Genomic DNA, 23,499 nt, shown 5'->3' on the forward strand with positions numbered 1-23,499 from the left:
CATTAGCCGAAGCGAGTGTAAATATTTGTGTGTTGTACGAGATACCAGCACGACCACAAGCTCTCTCTTTCACTCTCTCTTTCCTTTTCAGATAGGATTTATCTGCAGATAAAGGCGACAGTGTGCGTGTTTGAATCTTTTTCCCACAGTTGTAACAGAGAGAGAGAGAGAGAGGGGGGGGGGGGAGCGGTCATGTGGGGGTGTTGTTGGAATGAAAGTGAAAACAGAAAAGGTGCACTCATTTGAGGCGTATTTGTATTTATGGATTTAATTACGCAAGGCTTCCAAAACACTTCCAGCCGAAACCCCAAAGTGCGTGATGTGTGTAGTACACAAACACACGGACCTTTATCTATCACCTCTGCGCCGGGCTCCTTCTGAGGTCTGTTCCGGTACTGGGCGTCACATTGTTAATAAGAATTGATCCCTGCGTCCTTCAACTTGGAGTCTCTTTCTTATCCCACTTCCTGATGCCTGCTGTTTAACTCTCTTGGTCAGTGACCTCAGGAATGCTCGTAGCTTTCTCTCTAACCAGAAGTGTTCCTCTTTCTGGATCAAGAACAGTCTACTGGAAATCCTTTTTCTCACACACGCTCTGTTTTCTTAGGCTTATGAAACATCTGCAGTCTTTGGAACATCTGGCTGGCTGGGTTCTCCGCTTTAGAGATCTCGCTCTCTCTTTCTCACTTACACGTTCGGTGGGCGGCTTCAAAGCGGATGGCGTGTTGGTCTGCATGTGAGGTCTGTCGGGGGAAACGAACACATATTTTGGGCATATAGAGCTGTTGGCTTGAACCCTTCACGGGCTTTCGAAAACTCTACTTTCTACCATTTGTGGTTTCAAATGTCAGTCAGGCTTTGAGCGGGTGTGTGTTTAGAGTTTAGAGAGGCTTATGGTCAGAATGCATCCGCTGAAGGAAGACGCGTTCCCTCAGAAGGGCCTCAGATGTGGCCTACTGAGGGTCTCAGAGAACTTCTGTCACTCACTGGAAATCTCCTAAACCTAATGTTGGTCAACGAAGGGTTTATAAACAATAACAGTTTGTTTAATTGTGTGTTTTGGACTACGTGTATACAAAGATATGATGTGAAATGGATGAAACATGTCTATTATCATTTATAAACATATTTAACAAATTTAAGAGACCATTCCAAATTTTCGTTGAATCAGCATTTCTAGATGTATTGTGTCCATTCCAGTCCAGTGTTTGCTGAATTTCAACAAAATCAAACCACAAGGGTGACAAAGTCATCCAACAACGACGTGAAGGACTGACAGCATGGCAAGACACATGAAAACTGCTATAAAAATGTAGTTTATCACATCATTTTTAAACTTTTTTCTTTAATACATGTACACATATTACTGTTGTAATGCTTAAACACTGCAAAGTTAATATTCATTTTAAAGTTCTGAAAAACTATACTGAGCATCTGTTATATTCACCTTTCATCTTTTGAAAATTAAAGGAAATAGAAACAATATTTTAATTTGAAATTTGGGAGAAATGTTGTTTGTAGTTCACAAAATTTTAAAAGATAAATTTTCCTAAAGCCCAAACTATAAATAGTCATATTTTTTAAATAACCTCTTATTATTTTCTCGGCTCTATTTTACAATATTTTTATTATTTTATTTTATAATAATATATATTTGTTTTAAATATATTTCAGAATTATTATGTTTTTCAAAATAGTAAAACTATATGTAAGCATCTGTAATGTGAAATAGCCTATTTATGGCAGTACAAAATAAAACAAATGGCAATTTCTATGATGTTTTTAGTAACATTTTGGAGATTCTGCAGGGCGCATGTAAAACTGTATACTGTATGTATATATGCTTAATGTATGCACTGTTTCTATTTATAACGATTAACACTACCGTCACTTTTTTATGAAGATTTCCTTTAAAGGAAGTCACAGATCATCTTCTCTCTCTGTCTGCCAACAAAATGTTGGTGAAAAGCAGGAGGGGTGAGGTCAGGCCGAATCTTCCTTTGTCCTGTTACTGAGGAAATAGTTGACAAGCTGAGCCTTGAACAAAATGGCTGTTTCCTGTCGTCCCATGCACAAGCGGCTGTGCTCCAACATGCACATTCTCTTGCGTCTCCACGATCCGCATGATAAGACAAATAACGGAGCTGTCTTGTTTTGACCCACAAATCTGAAATCTGATAACGTCTGATTAATCTCTGATAAAGAATTCTTCTGTGAGTGTGTGTTGTAACGTGTATAAATAACTGACTCTTATCTGTGTGTGTGTGTAGGATATGGCTTTGTGGATTTCGACAGTCCGGCGGCTGCGCAGAAAGCTGTAGCGTCCCTAAAGGCCAGCGGTGTACAGGCACAGATGGCAAAGGTAAGCCGGGCTTTACGCCGTGTCCTAAACTGGCACGTTGTGACTACCATCAAGTATTTTTTCACTTCTCTGAGACCAAAATATTTTGTGAAGTCATATCCGCTAGAACATTTGATGTATACGTGGAGCACGATTTTTGTCCAGTGAGATTTTAGTGTGGGCGGAGCTTTGCAGTGCAGAAGAGTACACATCTAAACTAAAAGACCGGTCTTAGACTGAACCAACGCTTCTAAGTTTCTAATGATACTGGTTTCATTTTATTCTGATGAATATTATTAGTACGATCTTAATGAAGATGTTGATTATTGCTGTCAGGGTGCTAAACATCTGTGCAGGAAGTATATATACGGAAAAGTGGTAGAAACGGGAACACAGGAAGTGGAAGAAATAAACTTGTGTAGCTGGATGTCCAGCGTGTGCATGCAGACGCACGCACAGTTGTTTAAAGCATCTGTCCTCTAATATTCATAAGCTTGCGTGCTGTCAGGATGCAGATGGTTTGTGTATCTGAAATCCCATTTAAATGCATGCCTGTCAGAGCTCCACGCAACACAGCAGGCCTCATATGAAACAGACAGGTCATTTTGCAGTGGCGGGGGGATGTGGGAGAGAAGAGAGAGAGAGTGATTTAGCACACTAGCATGTACACTTGGGTTACACAGTTTTCCATGATCTCTGTTGTGCTCAGTTTACAAACTAAAACAGTCGTTCCGAAGCTCATTTAATTAGTAGGAAGATCTGATAATGATTTTGGAGGCTCCGTGTAGGCCCTGTTCCAAAACTCCGTGATCCTAGCCAGCATATTAAGGCATCCTAGGTTTGCTCTAGACAGGAAAGCTGTTCCAAAAGCTCGACAACATAATTATTCTGCCTTCCAAGAACACTTCTGTTAAAGCTTTGGGGGGGGGTTTAAAAAAGGAAATGTATAGTTGTTGTACAAGTACTGGAAAAAATCAGTGCTTAAGGTGTCTGCCTTCTTTACTGTAGTTTACAACTGTAAGGTTATAATCATTTATAATTTGCGCTGTTGGTCAAATTTTGTGGGATAATACTGTTTAGACGTCATTTGATGTCAACCAACATGAAGAACTAGGTAAAGTAATCTGCAATTTTATTCAACAGAGATGCCAATATGGAAACAAAAAAGACAGATTGCAGCGTATATAGTGAAATTAAACGTATACTATTTATTTTGTTTAACATGTTTGTTTTAGTGCCGTCAATCGACTTATCACGCCCATGTTTTTAATAAACTACTACTAATTTCACATTTTAGCTGCAAATGAATGTAGAAAAAACTAATGTATTTAACAGCATCATTCTATGAATGAAAGCCAACATTCTGAAATCGTTGACTTTGCAGCGGATGTCTTTATTAAATATATAATTTTTTCTAATACTCAAACCCATTATAATAAGTGTGCCCTACCTGCCCGTCTAACAGGAAGGAATTATACCGAGGATAGGAAACGCTTGAAAGTACAATATTTACTGCTAAATACATAAAATACAGACGAATCCTCATTAAAGCTATCAATTCTGGAAAGTACAATCTTTACTGCTAAATACATAAAATACAGACGAATCCTCATTAAAGCTATCAATTCTCATCGATTTCTTCTTTTCTTTTGTTCTGTGATTAACATTAGTGACAGGAGTCACAGCAGCACGTTTATGAAAGCGCTCTAAGCAGGTCTAATGCGCTTCCTATTTTCACCACTCTTTGAAATCATTTGAAATATTTAACGTTGAAGATTGTGCTTTTGAAAAGACACAATGTCCTTTCCGGCATAATACTGTGTTTTTGCATATTCAAGCACGAAAGAGAAGTTAATACTGGTGCGCTGTCGGACAGATTCTGACGCAGCCTTTAGGCCATGTGTACACCAGAATTGACCGCTGTCGTGTTGCGTTGAGCCGCGTCTCACAACCAGAAGCTGTCAATCTATACCGGACATGCCAAAACAACCATTCAAAGTGCGCCTTTATATGAATAAGATCGCGATTCTATAATGTAACCCTAAACAATGATGACGGCTTTAATATTCTTAACGCTTTAATCCGAAAAAAGTAATGGTTAACGTTGACAGCCCTATAATTAACACATCCTTTTTTAAGAGTAGTGCTTCCCACACACTGTATTATGAGATTTTAGTTCAGTGAGGATAAGATTGGGAGCATTTATTTGAAAAAATCTAAACATTTGTTAGATTTGAGTTTAATGAAAAAGAAAAAAATCCACCTGGATTTGGGATTAGCTCATAGCGTGAACCATTAACAGTCTCTACTCATTGCTACCCACTTCATTAAAAGAGTCATAGCTGATATTCGCTCTATTTCCTCTCCGTCTAAATATGAATTTTCACGGAATCTGCTGCGTAATCTAAACGTCCAATATTGTTTTGAAATTAAAATCTGACACTGCGGTGTTGTTTTAGAACTGCCGAGGCCTTCCCGAAACACAGAAACTACACTGTTATTCAGAGGAATTTACGCTGTGGACCACGGCCACATACATCTTTTTAACAATGAGAGAAGGCCAATTAAAAGAACTAAATCGCCTGATTTAAGGCTCATTAAATTAAACAGGAGTGCAATCGAAGATTTTCCCTCTGCCCTATTAAACCTGTTTTCATTAAGAATTCTCTCACTTTAACAACGCCTCCGAGCAGCAAAACCAGACTCTTATAGTTATTTTGCCAGCGTTTCCAGCTTCCACGAGTCCCTCGTGTAGTTGTCAATGCTTATTTTAGAATAGAGATTGACAGACATGCATTCGAGAGTTTGGGTCAAAGTACGACCCATGTGCTTTGTAGAGAGTAATGGGGAGGTATGAAAGGATACGTGAAAATGCAAAGCAGTGTTTTTGTCTAAAGATACAAATAAACCCGTCTGTGTTGTTCATGTTCACCTTTAGATATTCAAAGAATATTACAAATGTAATGCGTTGCACTGAAAGTACCGCGCCGAATGCTTTAGTGTCCTGAAATATTTATAAGACGGATATTAACCACAGAGCGGTATGAATTGAAATGGTTTTTGCAGATGTAAGAAAACATTGGATGAAGGTGTCAGTATTATCAACACTGCTTGATGGAAGATGTCATAGAATGTACAAATTCACGGCCAAATTGGTGCCATTAATGCAGAATTTCTGCATTATTTTGTCTTTTTTCTGCTGTATTTCACTTTCTTTGTTCCTCTTATTGGTTCGGAGTTGTTTTCCTCTTTTAGTTTATTATTGCACATCACATTCATCTCATCTGGTTAACAATATCTTGCCGGAGAATAAATAGCTTTTCCTTCGTCTCTAAACTGTAGTCGTGAGCAAGGTGAACGTTTTGAGTGGATTTGTTTGTTTTTAGGCACTTTTATTTCATTTTGCTGCTCATAAAATTATTATGTGGAAAGTATTCAAACCTTCTGTCGCTTTTATTCTTTTTAGTTTTGCCTAATTTGTCCTGCTGTGACGTTCTGATTGTTTCTCATTTTCTCTAAATGCAGTTTTGACTTAAACTTCTGTTACCACTTCCTTTTTGGAAGGGGAAATCTTTTTTTATTTCTCAGTTAAACAAACAAAACTTATTAGAATCATGCTGGGAGTTTGTTTCGCAGGAAAGTGTTATAATTATGGTGAAGTAATGGGTTAGGCTAGCATGGAATACTGTAATTGTGAGGAGATGAATTATTCATGACACTGTATTTATGTAAATGGTTACACGTATGTCAACCGCATAATCGGTTGTGTGCGTGCGCATGTGTGTATTATACACATCTTCACATATGTACTGCTGGCGATGCGATGCCATGTGTGCATTGATATGAATGTGTAATTTCTCTAGAGAGGACATTTGTTCTGAATTTACATCCATCCATGTTTTTGCCAGAACATGTGAATTTCTAGAGATGCTTGCGAGAGGAATACAGTCATCATGTTAAATGTCAGGCCGTTCAAAGTCTCAGTTTGAGAGCTCTTTGTTTCAATGCAATTGATGTGGGATATTATTTTCTCAGTTTTCTCCTTCCTGTGATGGACACGGAACAAATGAAAGAAAGAGAATGACCACACAGGCAGAGAACAACTTTCTGGAAGGATCAAAGATGTTCTGTGAATTTTTTCCAGTAATGACAAAGCACGCTAGAGTTGCCATTTACACAGACTACACCTGGATTCCAGAAAGTGTGTGCGCGCGCTTGTGTGTTGTTTGCTGTCATACCATAAATCTTTCCCTCAAAAACTCAAAACAATCTGTCCATCCCAGACGTCTGTGTGCATAGGAGATTAACCTGCTGGAAAAAACATAATAAACCTGCCTAAGCTGGTGAAGCTGGTCTGTATCGGTGGAGCCACAGTCCAAAACAGGTAAAACCATCAAAGCACACTAGTCTAGTTTAATCTGCATGGTTACAGAGAACTATATTAGATATATTCGCCCTGGCTAATATGTGCTGATATCAAATTATAATCGCCAGGCTTATCAGAATCATATATAGCTTTTATGCACCTGCGGTAATTAAAATCACACATTAAACCTTCACGGGGACCCAAGACAGATGACTTGTACTGTGAGGTGACTTGAATATGTAAATAATAGAGCCTGACTTTTTCTGTTGTGTGATGAGGTTATAAAAATGTAAATGAAAACTTGCTCTTGATTCTAATCAATACTGGAAATGTTATGTCAGCCATTACCATTTTAATGTTAGTAATCTTTTATTGATACCACTTCATATTTCTGTAATTTAATAGCTTCAGATGGCCAGGCCCTTATTAGCATTTCATTATATAACTGCTGGATTAAACTAGCTTGTGTGCGTGTGTGTGTGTGTGTAATGTGTGTTCTGTCTATTAGCATTTAATAAACCTGCTGGATTAAACTAGCTATTGCGTGTGTGTGTTTGCACATCCGTGTGTAATGCGCGTTCTGTTTCAGGGTCAAATTTTCTGAAAACGCGCTCTCGTTTCCCATAAAACATCATACCAGCTCAACTCATAAATCAAACAAATGATAAACTTATCATTGTGAATCTGAGTAAAGCAACGCAGTTTGGACGCAGTTTTTTTAAACTCAATAACTTATTGTGTTCAGTTACAAAGATGCTCATATTATATCAATTATGTGGTAACACTTTACAATAAGGCGCTAAGTAACATTAGTAAATAAATAAAAGATTAGTTTACAACAAGCGATTTCGTTTTTCAGCATTGAGTAATCCTCGTCAATATTAGTTGTATGTCAATACAGTTATTTATGTTAGTTCGTGGTGCATTAACTAATGTTATCAGTGACATCGTTTGATTTTATTAACGTACTAATAAATGCTAAAAACGAATATTAATATTAATAAATGATGTAGAAGTATTGTTCATTGTTAGTACATTGTTAGTCAACTAATTTCTTAACAAATAGCACCTTATTGTAAAGTTTTACCAATTATGTTCTACTATTCATGTCAATTAAGTATACTTACTATCATTATTTTACTATAAAAATGATGGCGTCCACGTACGATGGTCCGAGCGAGCGTGTGTGTGTGTGTGCGTTTGGTCCTTGGCCTTTTTTCAAGCAGGAGCAAAGTGGTAATATTACCGGCTTTGCTTCACCTTTGGCTTCTGTTATGATTTCTTTCCTCGGGCCATCTGAATTACGGTGAACACTCAGAAAATATTGTGGGCTTGAGTGTGTGCTCTTCGTATGCCTGTGTTGTAGAGATTTAAAGAATGGGGGGGTTAAGCATTATAAATCATAAATATGAATTGGATGACATCACATTCACCCAGTCGTCTTTGCTCGGTGAGGTGCAGAAACTCTTATATAATATAGTGATATTTTCTCAGAAAGCAAGGGAGACGTGTCCTTTGTGTTATAATGTGCCCGGTGGAAATGCACAATGCGCGTATGTATTTACATATCACATATACGCCCTCGACGAGCTGTAATTGTATTACTCTCATGACTTTCGTGTAGCAGTGCCTACTTGCAGCATATTCTTATGCTTACATTTTTTTTATATAGCCATCATATAGCAGGCGGAAAAATTCCCTCAGGGTATTGGGTGAGGGGAAGTGTGGAAAATGCTCTCATTCTTTTCCGTTCTCAATTTTGCGTGTGTCACTGGGTTGCTGAGGTGCCAAATGAGGGTGAATAATTGCTCCTAAAAGAAAAAGCCCTTTCCAGCCTTACGGACACCCTCATATGAATAAACCAGCGCAACAGCTTTAAATTGAAGTTAAATTGTTTCCCCTCTCTGCGTGCTGTAAGCGGACTTATCGTTTCTTCACAGAACCTCGGTTTTCTCATAATATCTTTTCCTCCGTTTAAGAGGCTCAGGTCCAGCCAGGAAAGTTGTGGAAAGCGTCGCCTGCACTGGAAGGTCTGCTCTGCTCGTAATAACCTAACCAAGGTCAGATTGGTAATTAGAGTCTGTGTGTGTGTTTGCCAGCCCCCATCACACCTTAAGCCCAGACGTGAATTACGCTGTGGGAGCCGGAGTTGCACCTGTCGCAAAGATTCCTACTGCTGGGTGACTGGCAGCTCTGCCACACATAAACACACACAGCCACATTTATGTCTGGTGGTTAAGAAACCTTGGGGCGCACGAGTTGCCACGAGACCAACAAGTATTTTTATTAAGGATATTTTATAATAAACTATGATGATGGATTTTTATCCAATCCTTGCCAAACATGTTGCCATGATGCAGGGCCATGGCTGTGTGGTTTCAGGAAGGTCACTATGCGATTGCTAGGATGTCTTAAGTGGTTTCGAAGTTATTGCTATGCAGTTGCTATGGTTTTCTGCATGGTTGCTAGGGTGTGGCTTGGTGGTTGGATTATAGCCATAAAGACTTAGGGCCAGAGTCACTAAACATAGCGAATAAAAAAAACGCAGATGAATGTGGAAATTTCTCATTCCAATAATGACGCAATCTACCAAGAGCAGTGCATATTAGCGCAGAGTTTAAGGCTTTAAATAAAGCTGCAAAAACAAGTACAACGATGAGCGCAAACTTAGTAAAACGTGTTGTGTGATTCATTGAAATACTCTCCTCCCATAAGTTTGCGTCCGAAGTGGAAACTCCTACAAACACATGAAATATGGTCAGTCGCAAAAAACGCTCTATCTACGCCTTTTCAACGAAAATCATTGTCTTTTGTAAGCCAAAAAGAGGCTACTGCAAGCTGTCCCTAAATTATCCACCCCTAAACTCTATTTGGCTCGTAAAGCTCCGAATACAAGAAAATCATGTATCTAAAATGACCAAAATAAACATTTCATCTCTTTGAAAGCAAACACATTAGCACACTTTTAAAAATGCTGGCAATTTAAAGCTTTAATAAAAATTTTGTAGATAAAGTGTAGGATGTGGATGAATGAGGGGTTTTCAATAAGCGTGAGCAATTTCCAATCACCCAAAAATAATTATCAAAACATCTTCTAAAATCTTTGAAGTATTATTGTTTTGATAGATTCAACAGTCCCAAGTCATTTCTCTTTTTTTACTTGTTAGCATCGCCGTTCTCAGGGCAAATGAATGCTGAGCCCAAGACAAAGAATCTGTAATAAGTCTTTTTACCAGCAAGTTTCCTTATAGAGAAGCATAACGCAGAACGTTAAGGACCCTTCATCCACCCAGACTAAAAACCCTATTCTCCTTAACAGTACAAACGTTATTTGTAAAAGCTAACCACCAAAATACAAAACTAGAATCGTGTTCAACCACAATAGCTGCCAGATTATTCTTTCTGCGAAGGCGCCAGAAAAAGCCAGAGAACAGGAGAAAAGAAAAAGGAAAGAAAAAATGAGATTGCTCTTTGTCTGACATCAAATTCCCATTTCCTAAATATTCTGTGAAGTGCGTTTCTTTCTCCCTTTGGCTTGCCGTCGCCGTGTGTTGTGAGAACGCACCGTTGCCGTTCGGTTTGGTGTGGGCCCACAGTGATTGAAAACAGATGCCTTGTTTTCTGTAGTTGTCTCACCGGGTAAAGTAATGGACAAAGCAGAACGCAGGACAGCAAGAGCATAAACGAGATCTATTGCGACACAATGAAATGGGCTCGGGAAGCAATAAGCACCAGGCGTATTCCGGTTATATAAAATGGTGGTTTCTCACTTCCTTTCACTCACAGATGATTTGTATAACATAATGCGGCTTCCTCTCGGCCGAGCCTGTAGAGTCCAAAATGAGATGGAGCCGCCAAAGCTCGCCACCAATGTCTTGTTCTCTGCTTTTTGTAATTTATGTTTATGCTCGTTTATGGCGGCGTTAGCTGAGAGCTTTGTTTGTCTTTGTTTTAGTGGAGCTCTAACACATCTATTTTGTAATATTTGTTGCCAACATTTGGGAGGAAATTCATATAATTATGACCTACCGGAACGTACCGAACCTTTTCTCCATCGTTGATGAGATTCTCCGGGCTTTCCAGTGTTATATGATATCACACAACTTTTGAAAGAGTACAGCATCTACGGATGGAAAAATAAGTATAGTCTGTTTTGATCATCGATCTGAATCTTGATTTCACAAAAACTTTCAATTTGTCAAAATGTTATATTTTTGTAGAAACCTCCCCACATTCGCAGGAACAAATGAGGATAGGATAAAATGCTTTAGTATTTTTGGGGTTTGTTTTATTAAGGGGCTTTATTAACAGAGGCTTTGTATGTTCATTTATTCCTAGAAGAAAATGTTCTGGGGGGCATCAATGTTTTGTGAAAACACTGGTAGTGAAAAAGTTAATGTGAAGCCTGCATTTGCTTTTCTGTTCTTTATGTATCTTCCATTTCCTCAATCGGATCTCTTTTAAAAATAAACAATCTGGTTATTATTGCATTTTATCCAATTGTATGTTCAAATATATGCCAATATATGCTATGATATAGGTTAGTATTGGCATATATTTATTTAAATGAGCCTTGCATTGAGCGATAGACTATCCAATTAGTGTACAGTTGTTTATACTACAGGCCATCTGAATATTCAATGCTTACCAAAAATGTGCATACGTTCCAGAATATACATACTATGCTAAATGCATATTTTGCATAGTACGTAAATTTTGCGTATGCAGTAAATAATTCGATGTCCTGCAGCATACAGCTAAAATAGCATAACTAATATGATAATGTGCTATTCCCAGCATTGCCTTTTTTTAGAAGGATTTGGGTGTGGCCATAAACCCCTCTCACAAACAAAAGGAAAAGGACCAAGCTCGTCCAATTGAATTATGGGTGATGTAGTCTGAATGTTAGCATCTCTGTGCTTCTATCATCCTCTCACCAATCTCATTATCCGTGCATTAGCAGCTGGGTGAAGAAGGAGGGGGGCTTTTAGTGCGTGCACTCAGGAGCTGAAGGACTGGAATCCAGACAGAGAGCAAAAGGAAAGTTGAGAGCTCAAGGGTTTGCAATCGCTGTTGTTTGAAATGACGATAATGTATACGGGTGCATTGGCTGTGTGCGGACCCTATTCTCTAAACATTAGGGCACACAGAGAGCAGATTAAAAAACATAGGACGTAGGTAATTTTCACGTTTTCATGTTAGTTTCTGTGCACTTTTAGTTTGTACCTCTTGAGTTCCTGTTTCCTGTATTGTGTTGTAGTCTTTGTAGTTCTATAATTGTCTCCACAGGCGTGTCTTGTTAGCTCGTGACCCCTGTGTATAAAGCACTATACTGAGTCGTAATCGTCTTACTATCCGTCCTAAATAGTATTCGAAAGTAGAATAAGTATGTCCCAAATCATAGTATGTAGAAAAGAGTATTCCAAAGATTCCTAGAGGTCTACTACTTCTGGTAGAAATTCGAAGTGCAGAACGCTGTACACTCAACAAATAATATTACCCACAACTCACAGCGAGTAGGTGGAGTTCAGTGACGCTCCACTGCATTAATAAATTATATAACTGATGCGTCACAAAATTTACAAATGTAATTATAGAGTAAACATTACATACGAAATAATAAATGAATAAATACCTTAATGGAAAGTAGAGCTGTATTGTCATGTGTGTGACAGTTAATGGCCACAATGTTTAACAACGGCCCCTTCCGCTTCCTGCTAGTATGTCCCAGTGCGTGCATATTGTTTTGCAACACACCAAATTGTATATACTTTTACAGTACAACACATGCTTTAAGTGCATAGTATAAGTAGGCGAATTGGGACACAGCTCTGGTTTTTGAGATCTTATTTGTTAGTCTTAGTTTTACATGGTGTTCAGTCTTTATTTTATTAAATGTTTATACTGCATATGGATCCGCTGCCGTGTTTGCCTGGTTTTCTCCTCGTGACAGTAATTCAAACATTTCATGCAAACTCAAGGGGTCCTGCCCAATCTAGACCACCGATGAGTTGGGAAACGCATCCCTCCAAAAATGAATCTATTTGTGAAAGAGCGAGATGGAGATGTACAGACAGGCACATCCAGATGCTGCAGTCTGTCTGTCTCATACATATGTGGACCCATTTCCCTCTAGTACTCTGGTCATTTCTCACTAGGGCTCTGTGTGTCTGAAGGACATGAGGCCTGTCCACATTTCACAGAGTTGCTGTCGTCTGTATAGAGCGATGTTGTTATCAGGAGAGCTTGTGGGTGCAGTGAACCCACCGCTTTATAGATATTCTTAGCATCATAACCGGTCATTGGTTAATACTTGCTATTTAATTTATTTATAAAATGCCCACATTTTTTAGTTCTGTCTTTATAACTTATTTGAGAAGTCTGTTTGGAAACAGACATGCTCGTCCACTGGAACATGCGTGTCCGAAAGGTTTATGCTTAATCGTATTTAATTGTGTAATATTGCATATTAAAAATTTACTACACAATTTAGTAAATTTGGCTTTAAAGGGGTCATATGACACGGCTAAAACTAATATAATAGTTTGTTTAGATGTAATGCAATGTGTGTAGACGATTTAAGGTTAAAAAATGGTGTATTTTACACATGCAAACATGCACAGTATCTCCTCTTTGCCCCGCCTCTCTGAAACGTGCAGATTTTTTACAAAGCTCATCTCTGAAAAGCGGGGTGTGCTATGATTGGCCAGTTAACCAGCGCGAAGTGATTGGTCGAATACTGCATGCGTGTGACAAATGTAACGCCTCTTGCCATATTTGGAACATCAGGTTCCAAAGCAGTTGTATTGATATTTACGCCCACCTTACTTGCGTAAACATTTGGGCGGTCTTAGTCAAATCATACCACAAACTGACATAGATTTGTGGGGGTGTGGTTACGCGAGGCATTTCAGGCAGGTCTATCTTTTTAGATTTGTTCCGACACGTAAAAGTTTTGCTGTGTCTAATACATGCATGGACAATTTTAATACACCGAAGACACAAAAATACGTATTCGCATCATATGACCCCTTTAACTAAACATTTGTGTAAAAAATAACACAAAATTATTACGAAAAATATGTTTTGAAGGGGGATTAATGGCAAATGTACTAAAACATGTTTTACTGGACTTATTTTAAAACATTAAAGAAGATTGTACATGTACTTTAGCATTAGTCTACTGTTTAGTTTTTCTTATTTGTGACAAATAGGAGGTCCAAGTGTCAGTTGCAGCATAAGAGGTAAGATTGTTTTTTGTCGTAATGTACTGTAGGTAGAATACTATTAACCTGCAGTTGTATGGACATTTGATATAAAAAATATGATTGACCGCAAGTAGTAAATATATAAAGAATGACTGTTTATGACAGAACATGCTGGACATTACAGATGTACATAACCATGTATTTTTGTTAGGAAAAGAAATAAGACAATGTTGGCTATACCAAGTGTCATGTGTAGATAAACACACACTTGTGTAATCCAAAGTCACTATAACCCTGAGATCAGTTTGAGATCAATTTGAACTTTTTAACTAACAAAAAGTTGTCCAAAACGAAGGCAGAGACAATCTGTTAGCGTCATTGCATGGACTGCGTTTGAAGGGAGAAAGGGAAAGACAAAGTTGGAGATGCTGAGATTTTGACTGGTTATCATTCCGTATGGAATTGCGTTGTGCAAACAGCTGCTACTGGCGGAACAGCATGTTCTCTGGGCTGAGAAGAGAGTGAGAAACAGACTGCGTAATAACTTAAGTGAACGAGAAGGGAGTTTTGGTTTGAGATTTTGGTTTGTCACATAGTCAGATTATAAGCGTTCCACTTCCTGTTTCATCCGTCATCTGTCATGGTGAGATGTCTTGTTGACATGGCTGTTTGATAAGCAAACTCTAAAAGCGGGCCAGAATACGATTGTGCGTCACACACGTCTCACCCTCGTCTGTGCGTGCGAGCCTTCCCCGGTCGACGCCAGCACTAGAGCAGAATCTTAGCTGAGAATCGAAATCGATTGGCTGCAAAGAGCAGCTCGCTGGAAACAAAGACAAATGAACGATCCTCATTTCCTCTCACTCCACCCCTCAAAAAGCTCTTTCCCTGTAATTCTCGCCCTCAGGGTGTACCGAATGCATAGGGCGAACTGGCAATGACCTGTTTGAGAAAGAGCTGAGGGAAAAAAACAATGGACTTGATATTCTTGACGTGCAATAAATCAGAAGTTATATAATTCATAAAAATCTCCCGCTGGATGAGAAGGGTAGTTGCGAGACGGCCGGCACAGAGTGATTAATGCTTCTCTGTACATTTGATCTCCAGGCTCAGGCCTCTTATACGCGCAAAAACAACATAAGGGCGTAAGCAGTCTGCGAACCCGAGGCGGAAATGATTCTGATCATTTGGATTTGAGTGCATGATTGATGGGTGGTTACAATTATAGAGTTCAGGAGGAAGTAGAAATCGAGACAGAATGCATAGACCCACCGGAGCTGTAACGCGGTGGGCGTGGTGTGGACTGCTACGTAAGAGCGAGCTCCGTTCATCCCAGACCCCAGCTGTTCTGGAGCCAGATGTCAAGTCAGGATGACCTCATCGTGGATACAAAGTTGCAGCTGCTGGTCTTTTGTCAGGCAGATATGAGCTCACCGCAGCACTCGACAGTTACCGTAAGTTACGTCTGATAGAGCTCCATTTGGGATGTATCATAGATTATCTTTGGAAGTGTAAGTGCAGTCGATCTATCCTGTACTGTTTAATAATATAATGCACGGGAGTGTATGGACTTGATGTAGGTATATCAGCGCTGAGATACTTTACTACATACGAAGTACTACATACTTATTTTCAACATTGGCGATCACTCCGAAATTTCTTCCAGTTTTTCTGTATTTACTATTTATAGGTACGTGTTCAAGAAAAATGAACACTTTGGTTCAATCTCTGAACTACTGACGATATTTTCCTCAAATACCAAATCGAAGTGTATTTTATTTGCAGAGCGTTGAGTTGGGACAAATTGGTCAAAATATCAAAAGATGCGATATTTGCAGATCTTGAATACTGCAAAGACAAGTTTATATTCGCGTTTAAACAACACAATACTTATGTATCGTAGGATCAGTTAAAAAAATTAAATATGGTCAGATTTTCAGCTTTCATGCAACCTTGTGGACTTTGCATTCTCTCAGTCTTTTACATTGCTGTTGGGTGAAACAACATGTTGGATTCCATGCAAGGCTGTATGTACATAGAAATAGCTCATTCCAAGGTAATAAAAACATAACACTTCATTGTGTAAGGTCTTTATACACCTCTGTAGACAAAGTTATGTATATTATATTGCATTTCTGTCAATAGATCCACAACAAATTACACAGCGGAGCTTTAAGTGAACTAATAACTTTTATTAAATGTTGAAAACGCCAATCAAACAGGCAAACAAATAGACGTACTACAGAAAAAGCTTTTATATGCTTCTCTCTTTACACTCCACTGGTTGTAGACATTACTTCAGGGCAAATGGTGCTCTTGGCCACGACATAGATGATCTCACTTTTACATTGATTCACAGTCTTGGCAGATCTTTAGATGCAATAGACTACGTTGGGTAACATTACAGGCTTTGGCATAGCTACTTGTGTTTGTGCACGAGGGCTTTTGAGTTTACGACTGAGGGAACGGTACGTCGTCCCGCCCCCACGATGGACATTATAGTCGTAGGATAATAGCCCTGCTGGAGGAAATCTCACTGTATTAACAAATAAATGAAACGCATTAAGGCTCTTAAATAGCTTTGTACATGAAAATGGGAATGTTATGGCTATACAGGCGCTGTCTGATTTGTCTCATTATGGGACATAATTTGTTTGTGTCTTGTATAGTGACTAAACTCCACATTAGAATTAGTCTTGTTTTTGCTTTTTAATTATGTTTTGGAGTGTGTTAAATGAGCTATGGCAGGTTAGCGCATTCCCCCTCCATACCGGAATAAAATGCTTAGATCGAGAAAAAAACACTAATCTTTTTATACCAGTCAAAGAGATGTGATAATATGAACTGTTTTCTTTAATACAAAACTAATTTAGAAATCAACAGCATTTGCTGTTTAAATGCAACTTTTTTTTTATTGCACATCATTAGTGCAGGTTAGCCTAAAGGCCCATTTTACATATAGGAGGTGAGGTTTTAATAACCATTCTGAACGTAAGAAAATAGATATAATGATAAATATTCTGATATATTACACAGCCGATTTTTATAAGATCGCCTTCAGGGCATTTTTCAACAACAAAACAGCCAATCGAAATCCATTCAAGTTTAAAGGAATTCGCACTTTTAAATGATGACGCTTCGGCACACAAAACATAAAATATCAAACTTTTTGGAGCATCTATTGACAGAAATGCAATATAACGTTCATGACTATGTCTTCAGAGGTTTATAAAGACCTTCTTTAAGCATTATGTTTTTATTACCTTACACTCTTTAAAAAAAGTGCTTAAAAGGGTTCTTCGATGCCATAGATGTTTCCTTTACCAAAACCTTTAACATCTGAAAACATACACACCTACACCGTGGGTCCCTTTTACGTTTGCCGCACGGTTGTATATAGGTGGCTTTAAAGCTAAAAGACATGAACTGACGGCCACAAAACACCGGTTTTGATTTCATGGTTTCTTTAACTGAATTTTCACAAAATCTTTAGGTCTACTGTTGACTTAAAGCAATAGCCCTACATTTCAGATGAGATACAGACTGTCCGTCTCTCAATTTTTCCCCTTGTAATCTTCTCCTCTCTCCTTGGCATTTTCAACCTCAGTCTTCACAGTTAGAGCTGTAAGTGTCAACATTTTTTAGCACTGCCTATTCGATCACTCGACTATGTGTGTGTGTGTCGCTGCTGGTGACATGGTTCAGCGGTAACACTGTGATCCCTCACCGGCTTTCAGAGCTTCTCTCCTATCCTTTATCATTTTCTATTGCCAGTAAATCCGAGGTCATGACAGATAAGTCTCCAGGTGGCACACTAGTACACAGTGTACGTGTGTGGGCAGTTTTGTGTGTGTCTCGAATAAAAAAAAACACACCCTATCAGTTCTACAATAATTGAGAAATATCAGAGCACTCATGTCAAATTATAGAGGAAACGTCTATAGAACTTTGTGTGTGATTGAAGTGTATATTCGTACAAGCGTGTGCACGTGTGTGTGTTTGTGTAAGCGTGATAAAGGAAAGTAGTTCATTTCGCAGGGGCGCAAAAGTCTACCCTTTATCCCAAACAAGATGAAGAGGCCACGGCAAATGAAGATGAAAGCCCAGACGCTTCAACACCCGCGGCTTTGTAATGCCTTTGGTAATAACTGGCTTTCATCAAGAGCGAAATGGCAACAAACGTCCGTTTGTGTTTAGCCATCAAAAACTGCATTCCTGACTGAAAGTGGACAGATTAGCACAAATCTGCGGAGCGGTTAGGTGAGTGTTTTTCTCGTCCGTTTGATTAGGATCATGTGTGGAGTATTGAAGCAGCCGTGGTTTTTAGACACGTCAGGCCCGGCCGTGCCCATTGGTTGACGGTGAGAGGATTTACGGGCAGATGCTTCAGCCGTTTATCAGAGAGTAAGACAGAGGTGAACAAAGCACCACAGGGAAACCTTTAATAAAACGACACATTTATAATTCTACACACATACGTGCAGGTATAGAGATGGGAACCAGAAGGTTTGGGGTTTGTTGTTCATCAGAAGTGAGCCATGAGATGTCACATTTGTACTTTTTTAGTACAGTTTCAAAGGGATATATTTGATTCAATCGTACAGTATAGCACTATATTTTTTCTTGTCGAATATTCAGGAAATCGTACCTGTGTATACTAAATATACATGCAAAATACAAAGGAAGACATAAATGTTCAAATTCATTCATCCTCTAAAAGACAAAAACAACACTACTCGAGGTAATACAAAAAGAATGACACAGGCTACGTTAAACGCAGATTTACTTGCAATGATGCAAAACAGCTGAAACAATGTATTTAAAATATGTTCTTTATTAGGGCATGTAAACGAAAGAGAAAGAATAAAATAAAATAACAAAATAATGAATGCTGATTAATCGCAACCAGAATAAAAGTTTGTGTTTGCATAATATTGTCTTTGTACTGTGCATATTTATTCTGTAGCCTATTAAAAAACAAACAGATACATGAATATAATATTATAAGCATTTATTATATAAAAAAATTATAAATATTTAAATATAATTTAAATTATAGGTAAGTATGTATGTTAAACGTGTATGTTTATACATAGAAAATGAATATGCGTAGTACACAGACATGTATTATGTAAACACAAACCTATTCTGGATACGATTAATCGTGATATAGGAAATATGCTTGTATATATTTATATGTATGCGTAATCAAAATTATATATATTATTAATATTATGATTAATAACGATTAATCGTTTTGCAGCATTAGTTAATATGTCAAATAAATCATAATAGCTGTATTATTATTATATTATATAAACATATATATACAAATAATGAATAAATAAATATACCTGTATAACACATGTAATTTTATACATAGTTTTAATGTGCATGTTTATGAAGCCAACTTTGTGTCGCCTTGCACCTCTTTCTCAAACATCCCTGATGTTTTCCTGATTCTCGCCTGTCGCTGTTAGGTTTTCTGATTAGGTTTTTCCGTAACATGTTGTGCTTCAGTGGTCAGTGCTGGAGCAGGTGCTATCAGACCCCTGGTGATTCCCAACACATCTTTCCACTCCGAGAACCATTTCGTGACATCCTGCGACACTTGAGTGGCGACTGCAGAGGTCCGTTGCGATCGGTAGCAACATTTCAGTCTGAAAGCCTCAGTTTTTGATGCGGTCTTTGAAGCAGACCTCAGCTTGTCCTTGAACTGCATGCGTAGGTTTTGCTGCGGACATCACGTCCCTGCCAGCACAGGTGTCTCGTGGCGTACAGGTGGGCGATAGAGAGGGGGGGGGGGTTGATTGATTCGGTCATAACGTTTGAACGTGTTTTTGAGGACCAGACGAGGATCATTGAATACACACACTCTCATTTTTTGTCTTTTTTTACGGCTTCTCTCATTCCACCCACCCGCGGCTGTCGAGATAGAACTGCCTTGTTAAGCGAAGATCAATGCGCGTGTATGTGCATGCACGCGTGAGCGCGCATCTGCACCCATTTGTGTCAATCTAAGAGAGAATGCATTAACATTTATGACTTGCGATGGTGGCCTTGATAGTGAGACAGAACTGACACACACGGGTCCCTGCCGGCCCCCCGGCGCGCTGCGCTGTCACACACCCCCCCCATTAGCATGGCGGCTAACCGCTCCTCTGCATCCATTAGAATAAATGTGTGTTAATGGATCTGCTTCAGCTGCCAGTGGCTGATTAGAATAAATGTGCTTCATACAAAGCTGAAGCAGATGAGTGTTCAAACCCCTGCTTTGACCTGACACGCCTGAAGTCGCCCATAGAAAACCAGCTAAACGGATGCCTAGCATTAGAGTGTATTTCTCTGGGTAGAGGAGATCGGAAATTATGCCGTTGTAGCGTTTAGCAGAACTTTTTGGGGTAGAATTGAGAAAAATGTCTGAAAAGTTAGACACATCTGGACAAACCTAATTTTGAGGATAAAGAATGTTTTTCATTTGAAAAGGTCTTTGGGTTTGTATTAGTACAGTATGAGGTAATTATATTTAGTATTATTAACCATTTTAAGTGCAAATAAAATAGTATTAGCAATATATGCACAGAAGCTGCTGTAATGTGACAAAATATTACGATACAATGTTAAAAGTGTACGATATGTATCATAGAGGTATTGCGATCAACATATATTATGTTGTAATGTTTTTACTGTTCACTCTTTTTTAGCTTTCTTAATTCCTTTCTACATTTTTATCTGATGTTAAAATGAGATTTTCTTTACTGACGGACAAATGACCTAAATTGCCTAAAAGCAGTGATAATGGAAATTGTTTTACTTAACCTTCAGTTTAAATCCGTTTCAAGTAAATATACTATTGCATCATATTTTAAAGTAAATAATATTGTATCATGAATCCTGGAGCCGTGTGTTATATCGAATCGTATGTGTGTCATTATTCCTCAGTTCACGTTTATTTGTATGACACTTTTAACAATACCAGAGCCGCCGTCATTTGTCCTCGGGTAGTTGCGGGCCATCTCTTCATAAGTGTCTTCTGAAATCTTCATTAGAGGCAAATATGAGTTTTAAGCATGGAAAATTGTTTCGGCCCTTGCAGTGAGTATGTGCAACAGGATAAGGTGAGTAAATTGAATTATGAAAAGTTAGACTTTGGTTGTCCTGGTTAATATTATTGTCTCCCTCCCACACAGCTGAGGTTGAATCATTAGAAAAGAATAGCTGTTTCAGAGGTGGAGCGAGATATTACATTTTAATGAAAGATTATGAAAACAAACATTTCCTCTGTAGAATAAAGTGCCGTTATGAAATATGCACAGAACAAGACGACCAAGGCCATGTTAAGAAAATTATAACATTATGATTTAAAATCTTCCTCATTCAGAGAACAAGTCAAATGTGTTTGTTTGTGTTTATTTACATGTCTACATACACAGTATTGTAGGTGACTTTGAGCTTCGCTGTTGAGTTTATGAGCGCGAGTGTGTGTTTGAGCATGAGGCCTGTGTGTGCTCTCATGGGTATGTTGGGTGTTTTTATTGTATGTGTAAAGGGAGTTGTATTAGCATGTCTTGTCCTTGGTCAGGGTGTTGAACGCGGCTACATGGTAATGAAGCTGAATTCATTATGCTCTGTGGTGATCTGAGAGCATTTGGCTGAAGCGCCGCCCGCTTTTCGCTGACTTGCTCGGCCTCACCTCTCAAAAGAACTTCTATATAACCTTGTACTGCCAAGCCCCTACCAGCCATGCTATGAGACGGATACTACAAACACGTTGAGGGACACACTTACTCTGTCCAAACGCGTACACAAAAACAACATATGACAAGAGACAAATAGACATGAAAAGTTCTGTACAATTTCATGGCTACATGTGTTTGTTTGAACAAGATGTGAATTCACAATTTTAATTCCGATTTTTTTAATATAATATATATTATTTATAATATGTGGTTTATCTGACAGTACTGTAAGATCTCTCTCTTTATGTATATATTTTTTATTTTTCTGTATATTTTAGTGGTGGTGTTTTAATTTACATACTAATCGTATGCTTTGCCTTTCATGGTAAAACCCTTTTAGAAAACTTTTCATTTTGACATTTAGGATGTCCTTGGCCGTCCCGTTTTGTTGCGTCTTTTGCCATTTTTTTTATAACATCCTTATTTTAAATAGAAGATGTAACGTTTCTGTAACTTAGTTGGTACTTTTACATTCATGCATTTGGCAGACACTTTTATCCGAAGCGACTTGCATTGCATTATCCTATACATTTATATGGGCATAAATCGGGATCGAACCCGTAACCTTGGCCTTGCTAGTGCCGTGATCTAACCCAATGAGCTTTTTTCTTTCTCTTTGTTTGTCTGTTTGTCTAACTGTTCTTTTCTCTTTCTATTGGTCTGTCTGCTTCTCTTTCTGGTTATGTTTATTTGTCTTTTTCTGTTTTTCTGTCTGTTCTTCTTTTTTCTATGTCTGTCTTTCTGTCTGCTCCTCTTTTTATTTGTTTGACTGTCTTTTTCTCCTTCTGTCTGTCTGTTTTTCTTTCTCTTTTTTGTCTCTCTTTGTCTGTTTTGCTTTGTTTTTCTGTCTTTTTCTTTCTGTTTTCTCTTTGTCTAATTTGTCTGATGTGTTTTTCTTTTTGTCTGTCTGTCTTTTTTACTTTCTATTTGACTATCTTTTTCTTTCAGTTTGTTTGTCTGACTGTCCGTCATACCTTCCTTCCTTCCTTCCTTCCTTCCTTCCTTCCTTCCTTCCTTCCTTCCTTCCTTCCTGTCTTTCTGTCTTTCTGTCTTTCTGTCTCGTTCTGTTTGTCCACTTTTATTTTTGTTTAACTGTCTATGTGTTTGTCTGTTTGGTTGTCTTTTTTCTGTTTTTTTCAGTATGTTTTCTTTGTTTGTCTGTCTGTCTGTCTGTCTGCTGCTCTTTCTGTCTGTTTGTTTGTCGGTCTGTTTCTCTTTCTGTCTGACTGTTTCCCTTTCTGTCATTTTCTCTTTTTGTTTGTTTGGCTCTCTGTTTTTCTTTCTGTTTATCAGTCTGGCTGTCTCTTTCACATTCTGTTTGTCAGTCTTTCTGTTTATCTCTTTGGCTGTTTGTTTCTCTTTCTGTCTGTCTGTCTGTTTGTCTGTCTTCTTCTGCTATCATCGTAACCATCTGACCATCTCACAATGCCTTTTTAAAGTACTATGAAAATCACATGCATGCTGGTGTTGAGTTAAAGTCATGGCTTCTCTCTCACGCTCTTTCTCTCTCTCTCTTTCCTTTGATCACCTTGCCACAGAGCGAGTAAGAGCCCTTTCTCTCCACAGAGGTTAATCCTTCCGGTTTGCACACAGATATAACCATGGCAACAGGTTATCTGTGTGCCGCGCATCACCCGACGGATAATTGATCAGACTTGAGTGGAGGCAGGTATTCTTTTCTTCCTTAACCTCTCTGGTCATTAATGAGACGCGGCGCACACACCCCTGCACGCACGCACCACCCCTGACCTTGGCATTTTAACTGGAACCTATGAAAGGCGACATTGTGGTGAATATAAAGTGTAGATAGGACATCCCTACGTTTGTGAAAACCCCTCACGTCCC

At 38.5% G+C, this 23,499-nt stretch overlaps 1 protein-coding gene across 2 annotated transcripts in view; it reads left to right on the forward strand.

Annotated features, from left to right (window-relative positions):
• Positions 1-23,499, forward strand: part of rbms3 (RNA binding motif, single stranded interacting protein) — a 156,325-nt gene that overhangs the window by 84,232 nt on the left and 48,594 nt on the right. For both annotated transcript variants that reach the window (XM_079470227.1, XM_079470226.1), the window contains one exon: positions 2,271-2,362. In XM_079470227.1, coding sequence (XP_079326353.1) covers positions 2,271-2,362 — 92 coding nt within the window. The remainder of the gene's footprint in view (positions 1-2,270; positions 2,363-23,499) is intronic.

Source organism: Barbatula barbatula (assembly GCF_947034865.1).
Source record: "Barbatula barbatula genome assembly, chromosome: 12".
In the NCBI taxonomy this organism is placed as follows: Eukaryota; Metazoa; Chordata; class Actinopteri; order Cypriniformes; family Nemacheilidae; genus Barbatula; species Barbatula barbatula.